The sequence below is a fragment of the Chelmon rostratus genome, chromosome 5 (assembly GCF_017976325.1).
Source record: "Chelmon rostratus isolate fCheRos1 chromosome 5, fCheRos1.pri, whole genome shotgun sequence".
NCBI classification, from domain to species: Eukaryota; Metazoa; Chordata; class Actinopteri; order Chaetodontiformes; family Chaetodontidae; genus Chelmon; species Chelmon rostratus.
The window spans coordinates 4,613,795-4,632,273 of NC_055662.1; the positions used below are offsets into that span (position 1 = coordinate 4,613,795).

The 18,479-nt window shown below is 42.6% G+C and overlaps 2 protein-coding genes across 3 annotated transcripts in view; one reads left to right on the plus strand and one right to left on the minus strand.

Annotated features, from left to right (window-relative positions):
- The window catches only part of gnb1l (guanine nucleotide binding protein (G protein), beta polypeptide 1-like), a 28,465-nt gene extending 22,691 nt beyond the window's left edge, over positions 1-5,774 (plus strand). Inside the window, exon 7 of the mRNA XM_041937420.1 lies at positions 1,598-5,774. Coding sequence (XP_041793354.1) covers positions 1,598-1,876 — 279 coding nt within the window. The 3' untranslated portion in view covers positions 1,877-5,774. The remainder of the gene's footprint in view (positions 1-1,597) is intronic.
- Positions 5,775-7,747: 1,973 nt separating this feature from the next.
- On the minus strand, positions 7,748-18,127 carry tbx1 (T-box transcription factor 1). 2 transcript variants are annotated; one of them, XM_041937618.1, is made up of 8 exons: positions 17,522-18,127; positions 15,926-16,265; positions 13,405-13,506; positions 12,814-12,985; positions 11,639-11,794; positions 10,369-10,436; positions 9,650-9,750; positions 7,748-8,826 (listed from the first exon to the last, which is right to left on the minus strand). In XM_041937618.1, exons 1-8 carry the CDS (start codon positions 17,703-17,705, stop codon positions 8,444-8,446), a joined length of 1,506 nt encoding a protein of 501 aa, XP_041793552.1. In that variant the 5' UTR covers positions 17,706-18,127; the 3' UTR covers positions 7,748-8,443. The 2 variants fall into 2 exon arrangements, with proteins under 2 accessions (XP_041793552.1, XP_041793551.1); XM_041937617.1 differs by having other exon boundaries at positions 15,926-16,316.
- Between the last annotated feature and the right edge of the window lie 352 nt (positions 18,128-18,479).

Below are 18,479 nucleotides of genomic sequence, written 5' to 3' on the forward strand. Positions count from 1 at the left end.
AATCCCAGAGTAAACACTGATCCCTGGCAGCCCTGGAACCAGCACATGAGCACCATTTATTTTCAAATGCTGCACGGGGATCAGCTTTTTTCTCACTACTTTCCCTTCTTCTTTCTCAGACTGTAGAAAGTAAAAACAGTTAGCCCGCCAGCCCTGCTGAATGACCATTACTGCACCATTAGCCATTTACTACTTACAATTGACCCTTTAATGAAACAAATGCCTTTTCCTGACACAAACTATGGGAAGCAAAACAAACAAAAACAGACACTTAAACCCATCATTATCAGGCCTCTAATGCAGACCAGATGGAGAGAGAGGGGGGGCATACCAACTTCTTGAGGTAATAACAAAGCTCCAAACAATCTTTCACCCCCCAGGTTTCTTTGTATCAGTGAATCTGGCTTGTTTGGTCTAACCAGCCGTGCTCTGATTCACACTGGCGGTACCAGCGTTGATGGTTTGATTAACAAAAAAAAAATGAAATCACATCACTGCCTGTTCTGAACTTTCTCGCTCTGTTTTGATCAATGACATTCCTCCCTGCTCCCTCTCTCCCTTGCATTCCACGTTATCCACTTGGGCTATGAGTACCTGGCTTATATCTTCCACATGCAGCTTGTGGATGGTTCCTGCCCGGAACAGGAGCATGCAGATAAATTCTCCACCGTCTCCTCCCATCCAAGGCCATTAGTCTCCCTAGACACAACTTATGAAGTCAATTTTACGCTGTCCAGTTTGATTTCAACTCCCATATCCAGATGTTTGTGTCTCATCTACAGGTTCAGCAGAGATCCCTAGCCTGCAGGAAGAGCACGTTCGCTCCCCAGGAATGCCCACCACAGCAGGCCCTTTAGATAGTGATCTTAGCCGCCATTCATTATAATATGTCAGAATGTTGCCCCTTTAGAGAGATTGATGCTGTCCTTGGGACACTGTAGATCAGAGGAGAGGGAGCTGTGGATAATCTTTAGCAGGCAGACGTTACAACCGTGTATTTATCGGGTCTCTTCTCCTGCTGACCAGACCTTTCAGTGTGAATGTAATTCATCAGAGGCGCTTAAAGCAACAAGGCCTCTGCAAACAAGCATTTCATTGAGATGGTCTCTCTCTCTCTCTCTGTCTTGCAAACTGTGACAAAGCTAACTCAAGCCCCGTCGTGCTTCCAGAATAGGCCTCCCTAACTCCAAACCAAATAGTGGGAAGCAGAGAGATTTGCTCGTGGCCCTCGTGCCATAATGTTTTATGGCCGATGATTGAGTCCCAGGAGTCTGCAGCCAGGTTCAACAGACATCCAGCCTCACACTTGGACCTCAGTCATCAGATCAGCTGATAGTCTCTCCCTGTCGGTGTTTGTGTTGGCCTCAGTTTCCTAGACAGCAGTGATTAATCAACTTACTGACCTAATTTGTTAGTGTGATTATTTTTGTCTCCTTATTTGCATAAACAATAGGTTCACTTAGTTTTAGATTTCTGTGACTAATGCCGCAAAGAATCTACTACTCTGCATCCTTTTGCATGGTCAGCTTGTATGAAGGTGCTTGTAATACAGGTTCTCTAACCTGCAAACATCCCCTTTCTCTTTGTGGTTTTACAGCTCCAGGACTGTGTGACGCTGGTCAACCCTGGGGTTTCCCAGCTGTGTATCAGGGGGGACGGTAAGCTTCTGGCGTCTGCGGGCTGGGACCATCGGGTGCGGGTATTCGGGTGGAAGAAGCTGCGGCCACTTGCAGTGCTTCAGTACCACACTGACATGGTGCAAAGTGTGGCCTTCTCTGACCACCAGGACCCCAGAGAAAGACTACTGGCTGCTGGATCCAAGGACCAGCGGATCAGCTTGTGGTCAATATACAACGAGGGAGCTGCCACTGCCTGAACCCCTGAGCTCTGGGAGGATATATTAACTTTTCCATCAAAACTTTCTCGACCTTCATCTTCACTGATGTTGGTGTGGCCAAACTGGTGTCAGTGGGCAACAATTCAACAGTAGTCCAGAGCAGTCTGGACATATGGACTGTGTATATTTTTTTAGCTGCTCTGTTCGCTTGAAATTGAGGTCCTGCATTGACGTCGCTATCTAGCGCCAAGTGATATTGACAGACTGAAGCAATGTGGATAAATTGCAATGTCTTATTCAATGTTTTGCCATGAATCAGTTATTAAATAGGGCCTGTTTCCACCTTCTGTCCACATGTCTCACCTGAGGTCTTCAAAGCAAGACAGTTACAGTAGTAAAATAAGGGAAATACATTTATGTGACCCACACTGCCCCTGCTCAGCTGTTTACAATCCTAAAAATTGTTGTATCTGCATACCAACTCAACGTGTCATTTTTTCCTTAACAAATTCAAATACTATGTCTCAAATAATGTCTACAGATTTTTTCTAAAACATTTAAAATCTAAAAGTCAAGATTTATAATGTTACTGCAAAGCCTATGTGAACTGGCGTAGTGCAAGTTTTTTTTTTTGCTAAGATTTTTTCAATGCATCTACACGCAGGAAGGGCTGAGAGTAGAGTTTCCTGCCCACTTGTATGGCAGCTGTTGGAGGCTGTGATGTCAACTGCAGGACCTCGATAATGAGTGTGCAGTGAATGTGAACATGAAGATTACCATGACACTGAAAGTTTAGATCGAGGCCTTATTTTCCCATGACACAATACAGTTTTTCCACTGTTTGTAAAAATATATACATCTGCATGTATCTGTTAAAGCTGAACAGGCAGACACAGTCTAACTTGAAGTGTGAGGCTAGTGAAAATACGTGCTTATTGTTCATTTGGCGCTTGCTGACTTTTTCAGTCCACTGTTTGCTAAAGCCTTTTGTGATGCCCTGTGCAGCACTGTGATTGTGTTGACTTATCTGATGGGAGATTTGCTCCAGTGGATTTGAATTTGAGGTATACGACGCACCTGAGCAGCTATGTAATCTGGTGTTGTTATTCTAGCAGGTCTTAGCTTAACGCGCAGGCCGTCCAGCCTGACCTGAGCTGTATTTGTCAAACAAGGTTAATCACAGCAGGGACATGAAGAACAGAGAGCTGTTGGTTTAGTGGAGGTGCTGATCTGCAGATGCGCTCCCTGGTCAGCATTATCTGTTTAGGGCCTGATTTTTTTTCTAAAAGATCTTTTAAGATCCTGAAAACTGAAGAAATTGACATTATCAGGTGAAAATGGTCAAATAACTTAAAAGTAGAAGAAGTAAATTGCATCTTAAAATAAGACTGTTGTTAACTTCTACATTTACTTCATGTGTAATGCCAAATACAGATGTCTTTTTTTACGAAACAGACATTTGTCATGACCAAGGCCAAGGGTCTTGTTGTGAAAGTGCCAGAGAAAATAGAGAGGTGTTGTTTTTCTGTCCACTGTCTCTAATAATATCTCTGTGAGTCAATGAGCAGCATGGGAGCCCATGTGTTACAACACCGTGCCGAGAGGCCAGGGTCAGGGCTTCAAACACTTGACGTTCTGCTTCATAAAGACTTTGTCTCTTGGGATGACCCCAAGTTGAGAAGCTCATCGTGCTGTACAGGAAAGGCCCGAGAAATCAAAGAGCCAGACTAGCATAATGGCCACGAATCATTAGGGAACAGAGGAAAGACGAGGTCATTTGCTTGACAAGCTTCCTTGCTGTGGTGCTACTGTCATTGAAAAAAAGTGTGTCACTGCAGGTTTGGTTGGTTGTCGTGCCTGTATTCAAGGTTATGTTTTGGTTGAAAAGCCTTTGTCATGATTATAGAAATACATGGAATGAGAGCCGTTTTTTGATTGTTCCTGGCAGAGCTCCATCTATACCTTTTGTCCATGACCCCGCTGGTGACATCTTGCACTCATAACGGCTTCCTAACTCTCCTGTTGGCTTTGAACAAACACCAGAGGTGGTGTGGGCCAGCTTCCGTCCGTTCTCTGATAAATCAAATGCCGCGTCCATTGGTGCAGATGTCTGCTGAATGGAGCAGACAGCAACCCGCTGGCCTCAGAAGAGCCTGGTGGGGTGGCGGTGGACCTCGTAAATCACTTCATAATGGATCATTTAGGAAGTCAATAAATGGACAGGGAGTCCGTCTGCACAATAGGCCCTGTGCTTCACTTATCACCTAACGTGTGTCTTCCGTGGCCTCGAAGGTCAGAGGTCAGCCCGGCTTTGGGACAGGACATAATCCAGTGGGTTGTGTGTGTGGTTGATGCTGTCACTTCCTGAGCCTTTGGCTGAATTTGAAAACATTTATGGTGAAAAAGAACGATTTGAAGAAAATAATCCCCTCTCTATAAGCCAAAACCAACGTTTGTCCTCACGGTGAGGTTGGTTTTATTTATTTTTCAAATGTGACTTAATACAAATGTATCAAGGCTCTTGCCTAGTGGTGATGATGTGTTTTGATGTTCTGCATAAAATGTCCGTCAGCAACCTCATGCACACCATAAACCGTAGCACCTTTTGTATTAGTTGAGAGGCCATAGGGGGCAAAATGTGAAACATGTGTTCCGTTGTTTAGGTGGAGGACTCTGGTTGGTTTACCTGGCTTGTTTTTTAAAAACTGTCCCCAGATCCGGCAGACAAGCGAGGCTCAGCAGCAGAAATGTACACAGAGGCGATGGGAACGAATCGAGACCCTGATAGGCCTGTCACAACAGATGTTCCAGATGCAGCTGAGTGTCAAATGATGCCTCTGGTCGCATTATCATCCATCCTCTACCTCTTCATACTTCAATGGCAAGTCCTTGGCACCGTGTCTCCCGGAGCCTGAAACATCTGGGCACAAGAAATACTCCACAATGTAACTGGGCCTAAACAGGTTTCTCTCTTCCACTGTGTGAAATGAAGGACACATTGAAATATTGTGCTTGAAAATGGCAGAGGCTCGTTGAAAACATGCTGGAGCCTATTTGATGTGAAGAAATGTAGTGTGGAATACAGGCACCATACTGACTACATAAATTTGTATTAGGCTGCAATTCATAACAAGTGTAATTCATAATAATACCTCCAGTAGGCGCAATTTCCTCCTGCCACTTTGAAAAAAGGGTCACTTATTTAATTTGCAAGGATTTAAAATGTCTTATCTCAAACGATTAAACAATATCTTTTTATCTTAATTCAGTTAAACTGAGTTTCAATAAGGGGCTAAAGGCCAATAATAGAAAAAAAACATCCTGTGTTCCTTATTTGTATGGACTCATACAGGTCTCTTCAGGCAGGGCTAGAAAATGAGGCCAGGCTTCAACGTCAGGTCTCCCCAGACTGATGCACACAACACCAGGGACACCATTTATTTGGAGTGCAATATATAAAGAACATTTTAATTGCTGGACATGCTTTAGTGCAAAGTTGGAAAACTGTTAATAGTGCAGGTGGGGAGCCAAAAGGAGAAGGATGCTTTATGCACTACAGGAAAATATTGTGATTTAGTTTGTTTACAGATTAAGAATTTGCATGCAAGATACTTATAAGATTTAATGCATTGTGATAGATTAAACTACCCAACAGTAAACTATAAAGTAGTCCAAATTAGGTCCACCATGACAAACTATAGCAATAAAATGCTGCCTAATGTGATAATAATCCAATAATGTAGGCTAATAAATGGCAGAATAACACCCAGGTGCCATTTTTCTGAGTTAGTGTGATTTTTACGGTTGACACATTAAGTGCATTTTGCTAAATAATATTTCACTTAAGTTGCATTTTCATTGCAGAGCTTTTACTTTTGATTGAGCATGTTTTATAGCAGTATTGCTATTTTTATGAAAGGATCAGATCAACCCTGCTTTATTGTTACCTCACAGTGCTAGCTGTAAATTAACTTATGTTAAAAAAAAGTTGTTTCCTCACTGGTCCCTGGACACAGCATGCTAGAAATTATGGGCCCTGTGATAATTTGTATTATTAATGAGGAGAAACCTACTCATTAAATTACTTTTTCCCTGAAAATACAAGTTTCTATATTGCTGTCACTGACCTGAGGTCAGAGTTATCCGTAATCAGTCAGATTACACTAAATACGACGTGCATTAGCGGTCTCCTTGATGTTTCTGTATGTGTTGTGGAACCTAGAATTAGTCTGAGTATCGCCTTTGACCCTTCTTCCCTCACGTGCTGCCCTTTCCCAACCCCGCGCTGATCGTCTCGTGGTGCTTCTGGACTTCCGCCTGGCTGATTGTCAGCACCTGCGGGCCGGCGTCGCTCCGCACCAGGCGGCTTCCTGCGCAGACTACACAGGGACAGTGAGTGTCACAAGGAACAGGTTGTTTGGGGTATTTGTGTTAGCGAGCGCAGCGTTTTTAAAAACATTAGAATTTGCTATTATTCGTTGTTTGTCTTTATGATGACTCGACGTGAAAAAAAAAACGATTTTAATACCACATAGCCCATTACAGATAAAGCCTATAAAATAGCATAACAGGCAATAAAAGTACGCAATGTAGAATTAAAATTGACACAGTAAATTAATTTCTTTCAATTTTAAAACGGAGGGTTAATTCGCTGAAACGTTTGTGAAATTGGCTGGTTCCTGTCAAATATCAGCTTTTTATTCAAGGCTACAGTAGCTAGCATTGACCTTTCAGGCTAGCTTAAAATTAATAGAAATTGTTAAGACGTCATTGTCCATATTGGCTTCATAATTAAATAAATAGAGCTTTATTCACCGCCAAAACAAACCAAAAAAATTATACAACCAATTAGTCGGCGTTTAAATGAGTGGAAACATTATTTAACCTTTGACACCTTTACAAGCCATTAAACAGTCAGAGGTCAGGCGCCCCCAGGCATCCTTTCCCCCTGCTCTCCGCTCATGGCAGCTGGGCTCAAGAGGAAAAATACGTTATTGAAATGAATCATTAGGGTTCGTTTCCCCTTGTATCGTGACAGACACAAATCCCAAAGCAGGCTTTTTTTTTCGCCAACGAGATTAACCTTGACAACAAAGCATTCCTCACAGGACTTCAAATAGGAGATGGAAATGGCTGCACAGATAGGAGCGGGTGACTTTCTTAAAATATCACTCAACTGTCCCACTAAAATGAGCAATGGTGTCCTCTTGGGGAGAGGGGAAATGTAAATGTCCTTTTTTCCAGACATGACATGGGTTCTTATTTTCTGGGAAGTAAGTTTTTCAAAATACAAATTTCAGAATTAAATATTATATAGATTTAGTCAGTATTTTTTAACAAATGGTGTGCACAATATTTTGATAATGAATGCTTGTTAAATGTGTAATACATTGTATAATATTCCAATTGACCTCAAATGCCCCGGTTTTAAGCTTGTATTTTTTTTAATGAAAAATCTTTCACTACAATAATGCAGTTTTGAATGACCTCTTGCTACAGTTTTTTTTTTAATGAATCAGTGGAAGATTTAAGCAGAAAACCTCACTTTGTAATGTGACCACAGCAACTTCAATTGCACAAACGGCCTATCCAAACTAAGCAGGAAGTGTGTGTAGAAGTAGGAAGTATGGTCGAGGAGTGCATTTATTTATGTGTGTGTGTGCTTTTTTCATAGAACCAGGTGCAGATTTCAACATTTGAACTATGGTGCAGTCTAATGTTTAGACAGCCTCTGAGTCCTGCGTACCAATGACTGCAGGAGCAGCGGACACCTCAACCCACTTCAACAGGGCAAATCCGGCCGGAGAAACCTGAACAATGCTATCAGTGAGGTAAGCTTTTTTTTAATCCTCCCCCCTCGGCAGTGCAACAGCGGACAGAGCTTTGAATGGAATATTTTCTCAAAGACTGTTTTCTTTATGAATTACAAGAATTTAATGTTTATTTTACAGATACAGAACAGTCATCCTGCTTCATTTATTTACTTTGAATTGCTGCAAGTCAGTGCCATGGTACAAGCTTCTCAGAGCGGCTCAAGATGTTCAGAACGTTTCAAAATCAAATCTCGTCTTTTTTTTTCCCTCAAACAAAAACATTTCGATGTGTTTCGACACCCCCTGTGATGAGCTCAACATGCAAACATCTCGTCTACCTAGAAGGTTGATGTACTATATAACATATGGCTTTTTTGAAAGCAATAAAAACAAGGCAAATCAAAAAGTGCATCCAACACACACACAAAAAAAAGAATTCAATTCCAGTCTGTGATCAAAGGTATTGTCCGTGTTAAGGAGAGGTCCCTCCTGTCTCCTCTGTTTGCTGGCTCAATGTCTGCACCGCTCAGGTAAGAGGGGCCTTGGTGTGGAGCTATTGCCATTTGGGTTCAAAGGTCAAAGCAGACCTCTTCAAGGACTCAGAGCAGGTGCCCGCGCTTAACGCAAAGAGGCATTTCCTTTAAATAAATACGGCGGGGTTTATCCAGCAGAAAGGAGTTTCAACCCCTGAACGCAAGTACGTAAGCCGTCAAAAGACAAGACTGTGTTTCCTTTCCTGCCTGTTTTCATTCCTGCAGTGCTGTGCACCATTCGCCCTGGTGGACAGCAGTCATTATCTGGGCCCGTAGTCATAGTTGGAGGGGCCACTGGTGGCTGAGTACATGTTAGCTGTGGCTGGGTTCATGTGGTGGTGGTATGTGTGTCCTCTGATACTGGGTAAAGGATAGGGCGATGGCCTGGTCTTGGCTCCCAGGTAGTGTTCATAGGTGGTGGGGTACTTGTAAGGGTGGTGGTGAAGGGTGTCCGGGGGTAAAGAGTGGGGGTCTGACCGAAGGTCGTGAGGAGGGCTGGGTCGGCCACTGGTGAGTGGGACGGCATGGAGACCTCCCGGGACGGGCAAGGCAGGGCTGAGGACCCGGGACATCAGTTGGTGAGCCGGGTCGGCGTGTATGGGTGTGCCGCTGGGGTCTCGCTCGTACTCCCGCCTACTGTCCTCTGTGCAGGAAGAGACATGACAACAGTTGAAGCTAGTCAGTGTGTTGTGCATACTTTGTGTCAGCAGGTTAGGTATATTTTCAGAAACAGCAAGGGTGTTCAGTTCTGCATTCCAAACGACAGGTTATGACAGGGACAGGTTTTTGGATGCTCCTAGTGTTTTTGGGTGGAAGCAGTTTACACTGTGCACTAACATATCATAAATTCTCATATCACAATTGTAATACACCCCAAATGAGTAGGATTCATTATATTATTTATTGATTATTATTTATTGACTATATTAAGCACTGTAAAAATGTAAATATTTATATTCTGTTCACCTTAAAATATTCATGCATATAAACTGATGCATTCCACTCAAAATGTTGCAGAAAAAATCCAAATCGCCTCCCAATAGAAACCATAGTTTAGTCTTGAAATTGCTTGAGATGGGTGAGAGGTGAAACTCAATTTAATGAATATTTAATTGGTCAAATTATTGTTATTGAGCTAAAAAAATAAAGTCATCACCCTGTCAAGAAAATCTCATTTTCACTGCAGGTTTTACTGTGTTACAAAGCTCTGGTCAGTTATATAACAGCATAAGAACCTCTAGTATGTCCACAGTAGATGACATTGACTGGCTGATATTTGATGTTTTATTAAAAGCCAGTATTGGCCTGACACTGTGAATAAGAAAATTAGGTGAAATATGCCATCAACTGAAGAAAAACATTTCTTCTAAAGGCCGAACAACTTAACGTGACTGTGTTTTGTTTTTTTTTTTTTTTTGTTTGATGAAAGGAATGAATTTTGATGAAACAGAGAGTGAACTGCAGACCTTTCTCTGTGCCGTTCTGCTGAGGAGGAGATGACATTGGGTTTCTTGTTCTGGCAAAGGCACTCATTATTGGCAGAGAGCCTGGCCTGTGATTCCTGGGCCTAGAGCAGGGAGAATGGATTCAGTTACATACTCATTTAATGAATGTCAAGGGCACAATTTCTTTATTATATATTAAAATGATGAATGCACATTTTAAGAGTTTACACTGATGCATATAATGAGCATTTACACATTGACAGGCCCCCAATTTACAATGAATGAATTGTGAAGGAACCTATTACATGACTCAGATTGGCCTGTTTTCTAAAATAATGAAGAACTCGCATAAACATCAGCGTAATCACTTCAGGTGATTCTTTTAAAAAAAGAAAAAGTAATTTGCAGAGCTGGGTGAACAGCATTTGCAGTAAGTCTTTGCATTGCTTTCAGCTGCATGAGTAGACCAGATGGGTGGGGTTTAGTCCATTGTGACAATTACGAAAGTGTCTGGTAATTTGTCAGGGACAGAAAAGCACAGTCGATGGACTTTCAAACAATAACCAGTCATTTCTAAACTTCATGGCACTCATTGTGTTGTTTTATGTGGCAAACTCCACCCATCTGATACCTGTGCCAGATAAAACGAACGGCAAAACTATTTTTGCAAATGCTCTACCATTTTTACACCATGTGGAGACATGCCAATAAGACTGTATTGTTTGAGTGTAAACTCTCACCAGTCCTCTGGGTCACAGTCCCTGAAGCCCTTTGCAAAGGGATTGCTGGCTATCTTCAGCTGTGTGATCTGAAATCCAGAGCACAACATGAAATAAACCTCAGCGCTGCAAACTGTAGTCATACAAAACAGCATTTTTATTCTAAACAATCATTGCATTGCATTTCTATCAGAAAGGACAGCAGTGACAGGCTGGTGTCATGGACTGAAAGAATTAGCTGGAAAACCTGTTCCATTTTTTTTAATCACATTTGAGCACACTGCTGTCTTTTATCAAATATGCAACAGTCCCAGGTCTGTTTTTCAAGGCTACATCATCATGTCCATTCAATGTTATTTAAAACACAAGGTGAATTCATATTAATACAGAGCTTATATTGTTGTAGGCTAGGTTTATTCCTGAGCACTTTTGTAACATTTACAGCTGCATAGCGTCACAGTCCCAGTTATACATTATTCATAATCATAGTTTGAATGCGTTTTCCACCACTATCATCACAATTTTACTGTTTCAAAGTAAATTCTGCTCATTTGTATCATGTTGTTATTTCATGGATCACATTATAAAAACAACAAATGAGCCACTGTAACTATAGGCTAGCCATCGAGGCTTCAAGTGTAAAAATAACTTTCTACTAAGGAAAGTATCTGACATTTAACATCAAAATGAAAAGAGTTATTTCACTCTCTCGCCTGATCACCGTGTGGTCAGGGGGATATTACCACACAGGAACACACAGACCCCCGTACTCTTCATTATTAGGCTAATTGTAAATGGATAAACGGAACCGAATTTTACTCTAATGTTTCGCTCGTTATCAGTCACTCTGAATAATCGATGAATGCACTAATGAGTGAGTATAAACAGCCTGATGGAAAACAGAGCATGGACTACGCAGAAAAAGGCGCACAGCTGTGCGCACAGAGCAGAGGCAACTTTTACGCGCAAAACACGCACACAGGGAAGAGATTTTGGTGTACCCAACAGGAGACCACTGAATCATTTATTACTGCTTTTGCACAGAGTCGCGCAGCAATCACCAAAGCTGACTTTTTACATCTTCATTTAATTAACAGCTACATTGAAAGTGCCTTGTTATAGGCTGTACTGGTAATATTTGATCTCAATTTCTTCTTGTACTCATAATATTTAAACAAATATATAACCTATATTAATACGCATTTACAATCAGGCCACATCCCTCGTACAGCTGCTAGTTTCTGAACATCAGTCCGTGTGGGTTTGATACAAGCTAATAAAAGCTTCTTACCCGGTGGTTCTGGTATGCTGTGACCGCTGTGAAGCGGGTTTCCTCAAAAACAAAAGTTTTGTAATTCTCCTCGGCATACTTCTCGCTGTCCTTGCGGGGGTCCACGTAAACCACATGAAACCTGGGCTGGTAGCGGTGCATGGAGTTCAAAATGATCTGTGAAACACAGGATTCATGAGCGCACATAGTATTATAATGCTCACTGCACTGAGGGATTGAAGGCTTCAATTCCATAAATCAGAATATTTTCGATCTTATAGTTTTATTATTATGCTATGATAAAAAAGACTGAGACAGTCAATGAATAAATGATTGATAAAGAAAAATAAAATCATGTTAAACTGTAAGCCCGACTGCTGAAAATGATTTCATTTGCGTTTAAGTATTAAAAAGATACACGTGTGGACATAAGCAGGTTTGGTAAATACCATTAAATGTAGAAGCAACCTGACGCTCCTGTTAATAAAACTGTCACTTTCGTCTAAATATGTAAAGGCCACCTGAGAATATACGAGCATAATTCTCATTTAAAGTCTAATCACGGAGCAATAATGATCATTAACTTTCAGTCCCATGGTGGACTCTCTCTCTCTTTATATCCCCATCTCCACCCAGCCGTCCTGGGCCTGTCTAATACACGGTAAAACAACCGGCCAAAACTCGACAATGTCCCGCTTTCTTTCTGATTTCACAACTAAAGCAGTGACACCTAAAAGCGCTCCGAGTGGAAGAGCGCGAAGCTGAAATAATTTCCAGTGGTGAAATATTCCACTTCCTTGCCGTCATTTTTGGAGTAAAGCCTGGTGCACAGAGCCATTTCTGTGGATTCAAAATTGGCTTCTGGCAACATCTGACTATGATTCAAAATATCAAGGTTTATTACTACTAAATCACACGTATCAATCAATTTGAGGGCCAATAAAAATACTCCACCTCCCCTTAACGGTAGTAATCTTTCTGCTGTCTAAATGGTGAGTTTACAGCTTTCACAGTTAACCAGTTTATTGTATTCTTGACCCTCTTAAATAGTCGCTAAAATCTGTGACTGTGGTGCTAAATAATGCTACTCACTGCAGTCAGTTTGCGCATTTTTACTAAATTGTTCACGCAGTGATTTGTGAAGCCGCTTCTCTGCCAGTCTCTTTGCATGCGTTTATTTCCAGTCGTGAACTTACATGGCCGTTATCATCCAACAGGTTGTTGGTGAGTTTGAGTTTATCAAAAGAGACAATCTGCTTCATCCACTGCGCGCCTTTGGCCGGAGAATCCGGGTGGTAGTGAACCCTTCCCGGTGTGGCGGGGTCCGCTTTACCGGCCACCAGCCACGATGAGCTGTGGAAAGCGTACCTGTAAGATCGAAAACGTTCATTAGACACAAGTTTCTGTTCGTAACACGCTATTCACTTCAATAAAAGCCAGAATGTGCATGCATGTGTTGACATATATACACTATATAAAGAAAAAATACAATAGGCCTTATATAAGGAGAAAATTAAGACATTGAATGTATTTCTAATCGTCGTAGTTAACAACATATTTCAGGTATTAATTGACTGTGGAATATTTCTAAATGCTCTCGTCTAAAAATGCCATTCCATTAACAGTCAACATGTTTGTATTTGTAAATTCATGCAAATGTTTATTTATCTTTTGTTAATCTATTTATATTGTGTGTTTTTTTTCAGCACAAGCCTCCTATGTTTTATGGTCCTGTAGTGACAGATGTGTGTGTTTCAGTTGTCTAAAGACCAGATCCAAAAAGTTACCTGTAACGTTTGTCGTCTACAGGCAGGAAGTCCATCAGGAGCATGTAGTCTGCCATGGGATCCATCCCAAATATTTTCACTTGGAAAGTTGGAAACATTCTCCTGGAAAACAAAACAAAGCAAAACATGTGGCGTCTGTTAAATCTAGGCTTTAAATGGTTGCTACTGCTGCTCGCATAGGTGCACGTTTAATTTTTATGTAATACTACATTTTCAAACTGGACCATCTCTCTCTCTCTCTCTCTCTCTCACTCTGTGTGTGTGTGTGTGTGTGTGTGTGTGTGTGTGTGTGTGTGTGTGTGTGTGTGTGTGTGTGTGGACGGTGGTGTTCAACTCTTTGAATTATTTGGAATTCGTTCGAGGAGCCAACAAATGATTTAGCCAAAGTATTTTTCAGAAAGGCAGCATGTTTGCAGAGAGACATGCAGCTCCAGGCCTACAGAGCTTCATTTGGCGCGAGCTGGAGGCTACAAGAGACGACACGAGCTTGAAGCTATTGGAAATGACGTGAATCAGTCCGTGCGTAACCAGATAACACTCTCACTGATCTGAATGGAGCTTTGCGTTTGTTGCCTTTTTACTCTGCTTTTGTCATTTCTGGCAAGGCTCGTTAAATTCTCCTCTGCTTTTTGATGAGTTCCAGACACATGAAGGCCTACACACGTGTAGCGCAAACACACGCGCGGAGGGCCATTATTTGAGTAGGCGAGGTGTGCCACTGCTCTTTAGAGAGTTTTGAGTTTCACCGTTTTATCATCAGGATCGAGAGGAAAAAATATCCACAAGTCTAGCTTTATAAAAAAAATACAACTGGGAGCATTTAGAGCCGGTGTTCTCTCCAAGCTGATAAATTAGTGACTTGCATTAATTTATTGACAAGCTGTTTCTTCTTTCCTCCCCAGAAATGTGGACTGAATTGCTCTTGGAAGTTTTGCCGTCGGTTTTGGTTTTGAAGCGACTCGGCCAGCAAACAAACATTTGTTTTTCCCCCTCCAACTCATATTGGTTACTACGTAGAGCAGATCCATATCCCCCAAGAACATCAGTAGAAAGCTGAGTAATCCGCCGAGTCAGTGAAAGGGATCCTAAAATCAACGCTCAATTAACATCAGTGTTGTGGCTAGGTGAGGCTGAAGGAGCTTTTAAAGTGCTCTGCTGCAGATCTCCTTTCTCCTGTCAGACAGCACAGAGCGGGGAAACGCAATCCTCACTTTAAGGATTAAATCAATTATCTCATGCCTCTTTACATTAGTATAATGCAGACACTCAGGACGGCATTTGGAGACGCTTATGCATATTTAGCATTTACTGGTTGATAATAACACTTGTGTAACATTTTATTGGCTCTCCACGAAGGTCAGAGGTCAGTGCTGGTAAGATTTTTGTCCTGTCTTAAGATACAAGCAGCTGGGCACGAGCAAAAATAAAGTATTAATTCTGCGATTAAAATTTGCCCAACTGATTGGTCTAAAATTTTGGAAATTAAAAATGCAAAATTGGCCAAATCTTTAAATTACCATATTCTGTTTTTGAAATTAGGAAAAATTCACACAGTCTCTGTAACCAAAATGGATTTTTGTGAGACTGGAGAGAAAAAGGAGGGAAGCAAACAGACTCTCCTATCATTAGGATATAAGAAAAAGGTAAACACGTGTCGAGGCCCGAATAAAAACAAGACTGCAACACTGTAATCAGCTTGTATAGGAGCTGATCTTCGTTCACACATGAAAAGACTCTTAGATTAAAAGCCACAATGTTCCGCATAACAGCGCTGCGTAAAACTGAGACTGACTGAGAAAACAGCAGCCGAGAATCACAGTTATACTTATTGGATCTATAAAACGCAGCAGGATCAGACCTTCATGGTGTTTACAGCTGACACACACACACACGCGCACACACACAAAACACACATCCACATACAAGCTTGCATGCGTTTGACTCTAAAACATCTCTGCAGCAGACCTGAACTGCTCACCTCTAAATAAAATAGATTTTATAAAGCCAAAAGGTCCGATGCGCCGACACAAAGTGTATGTATGTTTAAGAATGGAATTCATTCGTGTTGTAAAGAAACATTTCAGCCTTAAGTGTGCAAGAATCAAGTTTATAGTTTCTATTTATATCGCAAGGCATCCATAAATACCATATCTGAAGTAGTCTATAAGAAAAACAACATAGGCTAAAGTTGAATCGTGAAAAAAAGTTTTTGAGCTCGAGAAAAGGAGCATAAGAATACAATAGTTTTAATGAAACTCCTTCATGCTCATTTGGTTCCGTACAAATTGTAATGATCTACATTTTCTAATAAAATAAACGAAATCTTCTTCATGTCTTAATTGCGCCGTCAGCTCAAAAAAAACGTACATTTTATACCGTGGTTCTTTAGGCGGGACTAACAGTAATATCATTTTTTGCAACAACGCGTTGTCTGCTCTGTATTATTTACCCGGTCTATCCGAGTCAGTTTGCGCAGCAAAGGAACTTCCCAGCCTCTGAGCTGTGCAGAGTTTGCGCTCACCTGCCAGCCTTGGTGACGATCATCTCCGTGCCAAGCTGATTAAACTCGTCCCATAAAGCTTTCATCTCCAGCTGGACGTTAATGTTGGCCACTTTGGGGTTCTTCTTCACTATAGTTTTGCCGTTCGGTGTGGAGTTGGAGGACGACGAGGAGCAGTTCGGAGTCCCGCCGTCACTCGGCGGGGCCTGGCCCGGGTTAGACCCCGGGTAGTTGTAGCTGTGCTGGGCGGCCGGGCAGGGCTCGAAGTGGGACTCATGTTGGCTGTAGGGGTCCCCGGGGGACGGAGAGAGGTGGTAGCCCCCCGGCGTGTTGAGGCTGCTCAGGCTGCTCGTCGTGAAGGCTGCAACATCGCAAAAATGGGACAGCTGCGTCAGCCACGGACTGGATATGGCTGAAATCATCCCAAAAAACTGGATTTACCAAATATGCCGTGCACTGTAAGTCGGTTATAACACAGAAAGTAAACACAGAAGCAGGCGTCGGTGAGCTCCCGACGAAGATGTCACGCACAAATGCACCGCTTTCGGTTTAAAAGTTTCCGTCTCGGCTTCTTATTAATCCCTGAGGTTGCATCCACTGCCAGCATACTACAGTCTGTCTGATCTAAAAGAGCAAACGTCCGAACTGTGACGAAATGTTTCCAAAAAAACTCCGGTGCCCACGCAGAATCTCTGAACTATTCGCAGAAAGGCGCTTCGAGTGCATGTGGATTAGTTTGTGCTTTGGATCGATTGCGCTCTGAGCGGCCTCTGTTGTGCGCTGCTGCAGTATGTTACACTGCAACCCAGTCTCCTCTCTTATCTGACGCAGAGGGCCTCCCCTTTGCGATAAAACCGGTTCTTATTTCTATTTAGATAAGGAACTGCAGGTAATGTGCCTTTTCCTCGCCTTGGGACGAGACTGATTGACAGAGAAGTGCGCCCCTTTTTAATGGGCTTTCCGGCACCCATTTAACTTTTGGATAAGGGTATCGCCCACATCACCCCCGTTAGCAAACAATAGAGGATCTGGCCGGCAGTGTGGAGTGTAAACGGTTTACAAGGTAAACACACACTGATTTGCATGAACAAACAAACAGGCAGCAGGTGACTGTTGCTTTCTCGTTATTGGACAAATAGATCTCTGGAATGGATATACACCCCCCTCCGAGCTGGATATGCGTATTATGGCCTGTTTTTACCATTACGCGCAGGGTGCCCATGTAAACCTCCCTCCTTCTCCTGGCTTCATTCTCAATGTATGTGATCCTGTGCACGAATTCAAGTCGACTCTTTGTCCAACGCTTTGGGGTTTTGGAATGGGATTTTTTTTTCCACCCTGGCTGCTTTGTATGCAGACTTCACCTCCCAAATGGTGACTGCCCTGAATTTGCAATATTTTTCATAGTGGGCCACCCGTGTCAGAATTGCTTTTTACAATCATTTCATTCATGCATTCAAAACAACGCGCCCATGTGTGTTTTTGCGCTTTGATTTCAATTGTGCGTTTTGAAAAAGTCGAGAAGTTGAGCAGATGCAAGGGTCTTAAATAATGTGTGTATAAGGTGTGATGTATACATGCTACAGCGGCTCTACGGGCATCAACAAACAGATTTACCTTCCATTTCCCGGGTGACAGTGCTGTAGTGCATTTTAAAGGAACTGTGGTTGTGCAGGTCTGGCTTGTCCAGGCCGGCGCTCTGCTTGTCAAACGCTGCGTTTCCTGCTTGCTCTGCAGCCGAAATCAGAGAGGCAATACTGAAAGCATTTGCCTTTGGAGAGAGGGGACCGCCGTCGTCCATAGGCAATGGATCGAGTCGGGAAAAGCCGTCCCTCCTCCTCCTCCTCCTCCTCCGCTTTCCAGCCGCGCAGAAAGCAGGAGAAGGCTCCGCACAATGGAGAAGAACATGCGCCAAAATGGGGTTTTCACATTCCGCCACCGGCGCTCCGTGTGTGCGACAGTCTGGGGTGGACTGCTCTTAAAGTATTCCTACGGCTGTTGCGAAGACGCGAAAAGCTCTCCGGTGTTCAGATTAATTTGATGAAGCCCTAAACACGTCCTGGTGTCAAAACATAGTTCATCCGCAGAGACGAGAGAGAGAGCTTCCCTTGTTTCTCCTCCGGTCGGTGGCGGGGTGGTGTCATCTGAGTCTTGCCTTGAGGAGAAGCTACTACTGCTACGAGAATGTCAAGCGAGATCCACGCCTCCCCTGCACCACTAGGAAAAAAGTGTCTGCGCTCTGCACTGCATGTTTTATTTCAATAAGACTGTGTCAGTCATTTGAATTCAACTCCAACGTCATTGCAATGTCCGGCTTCAAAGTGCGCCACTTTTCCAGTAAAATAAGGGCCTATGTATGCGTTTGCATATTTTAGCTGCCCAAAGCCAGATAGAGCCGCTGATACTGCGCGTTTGCCCGGAACATCAGGGGCTGCCGTGCAAAACTATGAAATGTCTTTTACACGAGAGTTCACTCTTTAAACAATGGTTGGAAAAACATTAAAGAACCAAAATTAACACGCACTGCTTACTTCAGTTTCAAGTGTTTTGGTGTTTTCTAAGACACATACGGAAG

What these genes read in the sequence shown, in the direction of transcription:
- tbx1 (XM_041937617.1), bottom strand. Translation starts at nt 17,705, where the DNA reads ATGGACGACGGCGGTCCCCTCTCTCCAAAGGCAAATGCTTTCAGTATT. An exon ending in ATCGTCACCAAGGCTGGCAG is followed by an intron (nt 13,507 to 15,925) that starts GTGAGCGCAAAC and finishes TTTGTTTTCCAG; the next exon opens with GAGAATGTTTCCAACTTTCC. An exon ending in GCAGAACGGCACAGAGAAAG is followed by an intron (nt 8,827 to 9,649) that starts GTCTGCAGTTCA and finishes CTTCCTGCACAG; the next exon opens with AGGACAGTAGGCGGGAGTAC.